The 10,062-nt window shown below is 41.2% G+C and overlaps 1 protein-coding gene across 15 annotated transcripts in view; it reads left to right on the top strand.

The window, feature by feature from the left end:
* The window catches only part of SLC39A10 (solute carrier family 39 member 10), a 73,833-nt gene that overhangs the window by 41,069 nt on the left and 22,702 nt on the right, over positions 1 to 10,062 (top strand). The window contains exons 1-2 of one of the 15 annotated variants that reach the window (XM_038142503.1): positions 105 to 190; positions 1,438 to 1,522. The exons of 5 other annotated variants lie outside the window; for them this stretch is intronic. Coding sequence is in view for 5 of the 10 variants with exons in the window: in XM_038142495.1 (XP_037998423.1) it covers positions 1,581 to 1,592 (12 nt within the window). In the remaining 5 variants the exon portion in view is untranslated. 9 more of the 15 variants (XM_038142495.1, XM_038142502.1, XM_038142496.1 and 6 more) reach the window with 9 other exon arrangements.

Below are 10,062 nucleotides of genomic sequence, written 5' to 3'. Positions count from 1 at the left end.
CCACTTTCGTAGCGCTGGAGGAAATGGCTGCGCATTGGGCAGCGCGGGCTGCGGGGCCGCGTGTGCAGGGCGAGCGCGGCGTAGCCGGGTCTGTGAATAAGCGTAGGCTGAGCGGCAGGAGGAGGAGGAGGAGGCGCCGCGGCGGTTTGGTACCGAGCGGAGAGGGAGATGCACACGGCACTCGAGTGAGGTAGCTATAAAACCCCATTTGTTTACATGCCCTCCCCCACAGCCGCCCGGCGCCGCGGAGCGGGTGGCGGCCGGCCCGGGCCGCGCCGGGGCGGGGGGGCGGCGGTGCGGGCGAGGAGCCGCGGCGGGGACCGAGCGGCGGTAGCGGACAGCGGCTCGCCCGCGATGCGGAGCGGCGAGAGGGGCGCGCGGCGGCGCGGCCGCCTCATCACGTGGCGGCGGGGCGCGAGGCCGCGGGGTGCGCGCGGGGGGCCGGGGGGCGGCGGGCGGGGGGGCCGCGCCCGGGCTCCCCCCGAGCGAGGCGGCGGAGCGCGAGGCGCCGCCGCGGCCCCGGCGCGTCCCCCACCCCCTTTCTTCCTCTGCTCCTGAGGCGACCATGCGGCAGGTAAATCCTCCCCGCCCCCGCGCCCGGAACGGGGGGCCCGGGACGTGGCGGCGGGGCTGCGGCTGCCTCGGCTGCTCGGGCGGAGGGAGAAAGGGGGGCGGCAGGGCGCGGCGGGGATCGGGGGGCGCGGCGGGCCCCGTGGCCCGGCGGGTTCGAGCCGTACCGAGGTGCCCGGTGCCCCCTCTCCCGCTTCCCTCTGGCAGCCTTCCTGCCGGGAGCGCGGCTTTGGGCGCGCCCCGGCCCTGCCGAGCTCGCTCGCTCTCGGTGCGGCCACGTGGAGGCCGCGGGTGCGGGTGGAGGAGCCGGCGCTGCCCGCCCGGCGTGGGCGCTGCGGGTGTGCGGGGCGGCAGCGGCCGAGCGGGGTCCGTGCGGACCCTGCAGCACTTGGCGGTGTTGGGGGCAGTACCCGGACGGTGGGTGATAAACAAGCCAGGCGATTAAATCTTGAAGGGCTTACGGTTGGGATTTAGCGCTAACAGCTGCAGAAAAATCATTCGGGCTGTAACCTGCACGTAACCTTAAATAAGGGTAAGGGCGGAAGGGTCAGGAGGCTTTGTCGCTGTGCCGTACGGATACAGAAATGATCAGCGCAAAATACTGATTTCCTCTTCTCAGCCATCTCTGCTGCTTATGCTGCAACCTTTGGAAATACACACTTAACGTGAAACTGCGGAATAAAATTGCTCTTTAAAATCTCTAGCTATCTTTGTCGTTTTTGGGCCTCTTTGTAGAAATGTTCATGCCTGCTAGTTGTCAAAACTCTCTGAACAAGAGTTGCCTGAGCAGAAATACTTCAGGTTTCTAGCACTCCTAACGCTCTATGTGTGTAAGTAGCAATCATAATGTGTTTTTTTTTTATTAAGGTAGGATATTGTACCATAACACCAAGAGAGCCTGTGATAACCTCGAGCCTGACACAGAGCTGAGAAATGCACACTGGAAGACCTGGTTAGTTTTCAGACGAGCGGAAGCAGTTGTCATCTAGTTAACAAAAGTAATTCCTGGCATGTTCCAGTGGGTATGTTCTTATATCCCTTTGGGTAGTAGTAACTGACAGAGACACAAAAATAGAAAACTTTCTAAATTAAAAAGGTATCATACGAGGTTTTTTTTTAATTGGACTTCAACAGAGAATGCACTCTGATTTCCTCCACTGCATAATGTGCTTTGCTTCAGATGTGCATGGAAATAAGAGTTGGGACTGAGGCATGCTATGTAACTCCAAAGTGAGGGACTAATGGTTATTCCATAGCCTAATAGTCTGGCATGGTAATGTAAGACAGTACCTGCAAAAAACTCTCTGCTCCCCAAGAACATTGACCAGTGTCACTATACTTGACCAGCCGAATTCCTGTGCTAAATTAATGGTTAAGGCAAAATTAGTAGTGGTGTCCTGCAGCATTTTTATTTTAGACTCCTTCTAACTCATACTTTAGACTAAAAAAGTATGCAGCCATGCAATCTGTTTCTAAAGAATAGGGTCTAGATAGATGGACAGACTGAATTAATTGTGCATGTTTGATGAGATTAATGATGGCATTTCCATATTGGCATTAGTTAGTGGCCATGGGTGGGTGTGGAGGGGTTATACACTGTTACCTATCTGGAATAAGTATTATGACTGGAGATTCTGCCTACATTAAAAAAAAAAAAACCTCCAAAAAAATGAGCTTTGTTTCAATTAATATCTGTGTAGGTCTTTGTGCTTTCCAGGTTGGCTTACATAAAACCCGGTATTAAGTTTGAAGCATATATCCAGTCAGTCATAAAATGTGCAATTACAGCAGAGCTGTGGTTTAAATTTATTCAAATATGCTCACAGGCTTTGTCTTGATGGATGTTTTTCCCATTGCAAGAAAATAATTTAATTAAATAGGATCATCAGGGTAATTCATACTTGTTCTCGAAAGTTTCCTTGGTGTGAAGAAGCACATGCTGACCATCATTACGTTGATTTGCACAAGTGAGATAAATATATATATGGCAAAATAAATATATCCAACATGGCATAGGTTTCCTTCCTGGTCTTCACTAAGTAAGTCAAGCAACTGTAATTTACTCTTTCTATTCTTAATACATTTTCTGCAAAGCAATGGCTGATTCAAGTCTGAAGAGACTTTTTAATTAGTGCCCAGATCACATGGACTTCAAGTTTGTATATAGTCCTAAAGGAAGTGTGTTTGGACTTGTTTACCTTTGCTGTCCAGTTTCAATGTCGTTTGATCATGACTGTGCCTATTGTAAAGACTTATTCCTGTCTCTGTCACAGTTTTTACAGAAGTGGAAGTTTGTTTTGAATGTGTGATAGGCACTTGATAAATCAGTGATGAAGTAAATCAATTTGAGAACATTTATGTGTTTTCACCAGATGGAATTGCTGATTAAAATTACAAACGCTACTTAAAAGCCAAACTCCATTAAAGTTTTTCTGTAAGTTACAATTTGGTCCTTTACTGTAGTGAAACTTGGTGGAAGGATGGCGGCATCTGTATAAACTGATGAACAGACATAACTGCATGTGTCAGCAGTGAAAATGATACCAGAATGAGAAAACTTCATTCCATTTTCTTCTCAGTTTGATGATCAGTGATGTCAGAACACTTGGTATTTCACAGCATATTATTTTTTAGGATGTTTTCAGAATTGTCAAATGCATCTTGACTTTTTGTAACACATTTAAAAATGTCAGTAGAAGTTTCAGAGAAGGAAAGTTTATTGGCAGTTCTGTTCCTTGGGCAGGTATGCTTTTCACAGGATTGAGCTTTAGTTGCAGGGTAAGTTCCTTGAATACTGAGAATTTATGCCTTTCGGGAAGCAATTTCTATTCTAATGTGAAGAAAATCTGTATAATTTCCTGGTTTACTGTGGGAGTCCAACTTAATTTAGATAGCAATTATTTAAAACAATTTTATCATCTGAAAAGTATTATTTTTGGGTGTGGGCTACTGAAGTTATCTTAAATGAAACGAGTAATTTTATCTTACTGATAAAGGACTGAAGTAACACTTAATGCAGAAAGAATTAAGACTGCTCTTACATCATTCTTTAATTACAGCTGAGATACTACTTGAAGGTCTGGTAAGGAAATGTGTACCACTTAGGCGAAGCTAATAAAACTTTTTTTTTCTAAATTTCAAAAACTGATTGAAATGCTGGAAACCATGTTCTGCCACAGTGCAACCTCCTAGAGGAGAGGAGGTATGTGCTGTGTCAGTCCCCCTATTCACAGTCTTTTAGTGCTATTGAGTCAGTGCCATTGCTCCAGGCTTTTTGGATGTAATAAAAATCTGAGGAGTAAAGAAGTTAAAGAATAATTGTTTGAAGTCACTTTTGTTGCCTCTTGTGATAGTGCAAAGTCTGTACAGGTTTTAATACCCAGAAAGCTGGAAAGCAGCATAAAAGATTTGGAAGATGATGGTTTGCTGAGGTCAGTCTCAAAATCTTATGAGAAGGGGATGTTGGAATTACAGGTAGGGTGTTGTACCCATGCTGGGGGACATGATTCATTAGACTGGAAATGTTCTGCTCTCACATTGTGCTGCCTCATCTCTCTTTCCATTTCCTGGCTGCTTTTTCCATTGCTGCAGAGGAGGAATGACTCAGCTGTTGTCCTTTCTCTCTTAGTGACCCAGTAGCTTCATTCTCATCTGGCTGTCACCTTCCCTGTAGCCTCATGAAGTTTGTGAGAGAAACCTGCCCCTCTTTTTGTTCTGTGTTGACAGTCACAAGTCAGTATTAAACAAAGCAGCAGGTCTATACAAAACGTGGAATATTAACAGAGGACTTAAAACTCCACAGAGAATTTCTGGACTGTTAAGAAGTACAGGAAATTGTATAAGCATTCAATTTGGTGCTTAAGTGATAAGCACAGTTGTGAATAAGTCTGAATAATATCTTAAGTGATAAAGACAGTTCTGAAGTCACTGAGGTAGCTGAACCAATCTAGCTTTGGGAGAAAGTCTTTGTAATACTGGAAGTTGCTCTATAACTGATCATGTCTGAAAGTCATCAATCTACATTGTGGTTGATTAGATAAGATAAAATGCATATGTGAGATAGAATGCTCTTCAGGTTAAGAATGTGTGAAAGAAGTTTCATGCAGAATTTGCGTAAAATTGTAAATACAATAAACAGAGACTGTGCAGTGTTTCTGCAGGTAGATTATAAATGCTTTAGAAATAAATTACCAGTTGCAGCTCAGAGTAAAGACCACTGTAATACAACATGAATTCCAGGCAGGGGTTGTCATACAGTTTATGTAGAAAGTTGCAGATCTCTAGATTACCTGACTTGCACTGCATTCATAAATAGCTCCTTAGGGTGATGATTATTAATGGACAAAAATAATACCTTGAATTCTCAAAGATAACTGTAAATGATAAAATATTTACACATGGTGATTTGATATCTATAAATAGTTACTCTTTAACCAAGCTAATTGCTGATAATAGCATGCAACCATACTGAGATTGGAGCATCAAAGAAAAACAAAGGAAAAGTGTATGTAATCCTCCAAGGTAGTCTCAGTAGACATTGTTCAACATGATTCTGTTTATGGATTTTTTTTTTTTTAGCAATATCCTTGTTAATATTGATTTGCATTTTAAATAGGATTGAGTAGCACTGCATTCCATCTAGGATTGTTCATGATTGCCATATGTCATTTGTACAGCTGCCAGTTGAGTTCAATCCCTAGCAATGTCCCAGGTCAGGGTTCCTGCGAGGGGGAGCAGCGAGCCAGGGCTGCTTCTCAGTCCTGCTTCATTCATAGCTTGTACAGAGCAGTCCAGAAAAGCTGCCTCACTGCTGAGTGGCAGATTGCACTCTGTGTTTCGCATGATGGTTGCGTTACTTCCCAGGGCTCTGTGCAATTTCTGTAACCATTCCTGTCAAGGAAGGCCTCTTTCCACCAGGGCTCCACTACCCTGATAAGCACTTTAATTCCATGAAATGCAAACAGTATCATATAGGCCATATATATTGTCTGGAGCTATTTGCAGAATATAGAAGCTCTTTTTTTTTGTGCTGACCTGAACATCTGTCTCTGGAAGACAGTATCTCAGTTTCAAAATAACGTGGTTGCCTTGCAATACTAAGTTTTTATGCTAAATATAAAATATTCCTATTTATTTGATGTCTGCTACAATACATAAACAGAATAGATTTCCATCCTTGCTGTTCTGAACTGTGCTTTGAGGCAGTTGTCCAGCAGAGGCAGTGCATTATATTAACAGGGCCCACTTGCTCCCAGAGCATACATTCAGTAAATAAATACTCAGTAGCTGCAGCAGGATGTATATACAAAATTTTGCTTTCATCGTAGTATGCCCATAACCAGTTATTTTTTCACTGAGTTGCTGTCTTTGTACTCCAGATAAGAGATTGAGTTTTGTAAAGTGTGTAGTCTAAATGTATACATCTGCGTCTTGCAGAGTGTGATACCGACTCACAGAGGTTCATTTCTGGTGGCTTTAAGCAAAAATTCTTACACTGGCTTTTGCTAACTATGTATGCTCACTGGTAGGGAGAGGAATGTGAGGGGTTAATGCTGACTCCTAAAAGAACAGATGAAGATGAGATGCTTTAATAACAATACAGCAAGTATAGCAAATAATTGTTTCTTCCCTTGTATCAAACTCTGATATGCAAATTAATTGCAGTAAACAGTTAGGCTGAGTGATGTAAAATACTTTCCCAGTCTTTGAAGATGATACTTTGCTTTGTATTGTACTGTTGTTGAGTTCGTAAAACAGAAATAAAGTTGGAAAAGGCAAATTGGCACTTATTTGTGGAAAATCCTGAGAGATCCTATAAATAAACCAATGTACTAGAATTTTCTCCATTACTGTCGCTTAATTGTTAACAGTAAGTCAACAAAGACAAAAGATAATTTATATTTTATAAACAAAATATTCTCAGAATGAAACACCTAAAGAAGTACATTGTTCTGCACGTAAAAGGAATGCATTTCAACAATGGGAAAACCCCACATTTTTTGCTGAGTTTTGCCCATATCCTATGAAAAGTGTCATGCAGGAGTTCCTTGTGTTCAATCAAGCAGTGATTGAATAAGAGTGAAATATCAAAATGATGCCTCACGTGCCCTGCAGGTTTTTATTCTGCACATGCAGTTACAGTTTGCTTCAGTTTTACTTCCCTTAACAATAAGCAATGCCAGACCCTTAATATTTCTGCCTCACATATTACCAGTAATATTGTGCTTCCTTGCCCCTCTTCTGTCTCTAATCTTGCACTAAGAGTAATACTGGGTATTAAATACTACATTTTCATTATTTCACCTTAAACTTATGTCCCTTCTGAGCTAATAGCTTGCTAAGAAATGTTTATTGTTCGTGGTGAGTGATTTTTAAAGCCAGTCAGTTTGAATGGTTGCTTCCATCACCACACAAACCTGTAACAAACAGCTGGGTAGATCTTTCAGAATAATCTTGGTGAAAATAAATGATGGCTGGGAAATGGGATGAATTCTGTTGAGGTCTCACCTGGAATGTGGTGTAAATGACACTAACTGGTTCACCTGGGTATTTCATTGGTGGATTTGCCTGCTGAAATACGTACAATTATTTTATGTCCTGTGTCAGACTGTTTAAGTGTTACTTGTCAATCTGCCAAGACATCTTCACAAACTCCTTTGTCTCCCCCAGTACTGAGCAAAGACACGTTTGGGAGCTCACTAACTCAAGATGTCACTTTCCAGTAGTTGCCTACTGTCTAAGAGTAGCAGTTCTCTTGGTTTGTTCTCTTGACTGAATAACTTTGCTAAGAAGAATTTGAGTTGGCTTGTTTGCAGAGCACTTTATAAAAATCTGTGATGTTGGTTCATTAACTAAATCCCTTATTTAAAAATACAGATTTGATTCAATGGTACATAATTTGAAACCTCTTTGTTCTAGGAATGGCCTTCACAATCGGGCACTAATTTGGCATAGCACTTGTAAAAGTATGCTTTAGTCTCGTGTTTGAGTGGACTTCATAATTGACAGCTTTTCTAAATTTATTTTTCTGTTTTTTTCAAGTGAGATAAGTCACTGGCTTAGGAGTAGACAGATAATTCCTTTTTTGATTGTAGCAGTGATGAAGAGAGGTTTACTATAAAGATGTAGGTATTAAACACTCATCAAAGACATGCCTTTTATGCCTTCTAACATACCACAAGTACTGCAATGTGGTGCAAGGATGAAGTAGTTATAGTGGTGTAAGTTACAAGAATAAAAGTACTGCAGCTGGTTTTAACACTTTATTAGAAATATTGTTATATTCTGTTCTGAAGGGAAAGTTGGAGAAATTCTTTTCAAATGGCTTTCAATAGGAAATAAATTTCAATGTTACTTGAGTGCATTTTGAGGTGTCCAGTTGTTTTATTTGTGCTCTATCAGAATGTTCTGTTAGACTGCAGATCAACCAGATCAGTACCTGGTGCTCCCACCTAAAGATGGCTGGCTCTTTTCTTGTGTGGACTGTGGTGTTTGTGCAGCTGTATAGTGAGCCAGATAGGAAAAGTAATCTGTCATGAAAATAATCTTTTTTTTTTCTTTTTCTAGGCTTTTTTTTTCAGCAGAATCTAGTTGTACAGCTGCACAGTGAACAGATCAGCAAACAAATGTGCTGGTGTCCAAAAATGGTTTTGTGGGCATGGGAATGAGAGAGTGAAGCTGTGGGGGAGGGCAGCACTGCTGCTTTAAGTGCAACACCATCTTAAAATATTTGTTGAAGTTCAGCTTTGGTTGTAACCAAAACAATTTGCTTACTTTCAGAAGAAAAATTAAATACTAAGATGCAGCTGTAACTGGTTTATCTTTTCAAGTATTCCAGTCTCACAGGTGCTGGTTGGTATCTTAATAAGATCTAATTGAACAGTATATTCAATACAGAATATTGGCACAAAAGCAAATTGGCTCTGTTATAAATTCTGTGCATTAATAGGTGTTTCATGGACTACATTCAATTTATATATGAAAGACTGCAAATTAATTCTTGGTGAGCAGAACTAGTACTTGCAGAACTTCCAAGTATTCTGAAGTTTTTATATTATCTTGAGCTCTGAGAAGGATCCTGTACTCAGCAATTTCTTACAAATAACTGACCCTTTGAAGAAGGCTCTCCAGTTTTTTTATGTTCAGAATAAATGCTCCTTTCTGGATAACTGAGCTGGTAGATTGCTACTGTATTAGTTCAAGATCATTTTATTATGCCTGGGACTTGGCTTTTCAAATACTTCAATGTTCAGATTTTTAGGAAGTATTCACGGTGAGTTCAGTTATGCATAAATGCTTTCTGTACTCTCTAAGTCTTATCTGGTATTAACTTGGCAAACAGGGCTTGCATCAGTTAGTTACTGGTCTGTTCTTACAAAGTGCCCCTCCTACTGGGCTATAGGTTTTCTAATGAATGAGGTTCGCTGAAATCCACAAACCTGTTTCACTGAAATCCACAAACCTGTTTCACTGAAATTGAAGAAGGAAGAAAGTACAGGAGATGGGTGAGAACTGCAGTTAGAAATGGTTAATTTTAACTTCTTTGATCTGTAGCATGTTTTCCTGTTTCCATTAGCAGAAGCTACTGACGGCTTAAGACTGATAAAACAAAAACAGATTGTTAGTATTTAGTTAAAATGTGTTTATGGCTTTCTTAAAATGTCTTTCAGTGACAACAATATATTAATTTCACATTAATTTTTTAAAAAACTTACCTTAAAAATGTGTGCTAGATTAATAGGATTTTGTAATCTAGTATTTGATAAAAATGTGAAATTTAAAAAACGTAGAGTAGGTTCATTTGGATTTTCAGATTCCAGCCTTTTTTTTTTTTTTTTCAACTGACCATTTGTATGAAGTATTGCACAGTTCAGGGTGGTGGGGGGGGGAGGCTACATACATCTCTCCTGCATGTACATTGGAATGAATACCTGCAGTATAGAAAAGCAGTTACATTTCTAAGACTTGTCAGAAAAACTGTCTTTGTGTAGTCAATAATTATTTCAAGTAATATTTCTCTTTTTAAGAAATTGGCATTTCTCATAGAGCTGTTACTCTGAGAAGTTCCTAATAGAAATGAATTGCACAAGTGCTGAACTTGCACTGCCTCACAGCGAGAATGCCTTAGTTTAGTAAGAATATTGCTTTGTCCTTATTTTTAGCACCTCTTGTGTCTCTGGGTTCTCTCTTGCTTAGCTGGAGCATGTGTTTGGTGTGGAACTCGTAGCTGCCCATGAAATCTTGCTAAGGCACTTTATTCTCTGGCATTCAAGCTGAGTAACTTAGAGGAGTCAAAGAGGTTTTTCAGAGATGAGCAGAACATTCTTCAGAGAAAACAAGGATAAGAAAGTTGAACAACAAGGGAGTGAAACTGAAATTACTTGGGAAGGAGCGTGGGAAGGGAAGAAATCAGTGCATTTATATTACAAATATTTCAGGTTATTAAAATTGTTGGAAGTAGACACAAAAAGGGTTAGGGGGAAGAAAGTTGGG

Source organism: Motacilla alba, chromosome 7, assembly GCF_015832195.1.
Source record: "Motacilla alba alba isolate MOTALB_02 chromosome 7, Motacilla_alba_V1.0_pri, whole genome shotgun sequence".
NCBI lineage: Eukaryota > Metazoa > Chordata > Aves > Passeriformes > Motacillidae > Motacilla > Motacilla alba.
The sequence above is the reverse complement of the archived record's forward strand: the minus strand, read 5'-3'. Positions and strand labels throughout refer to the sequence as shown.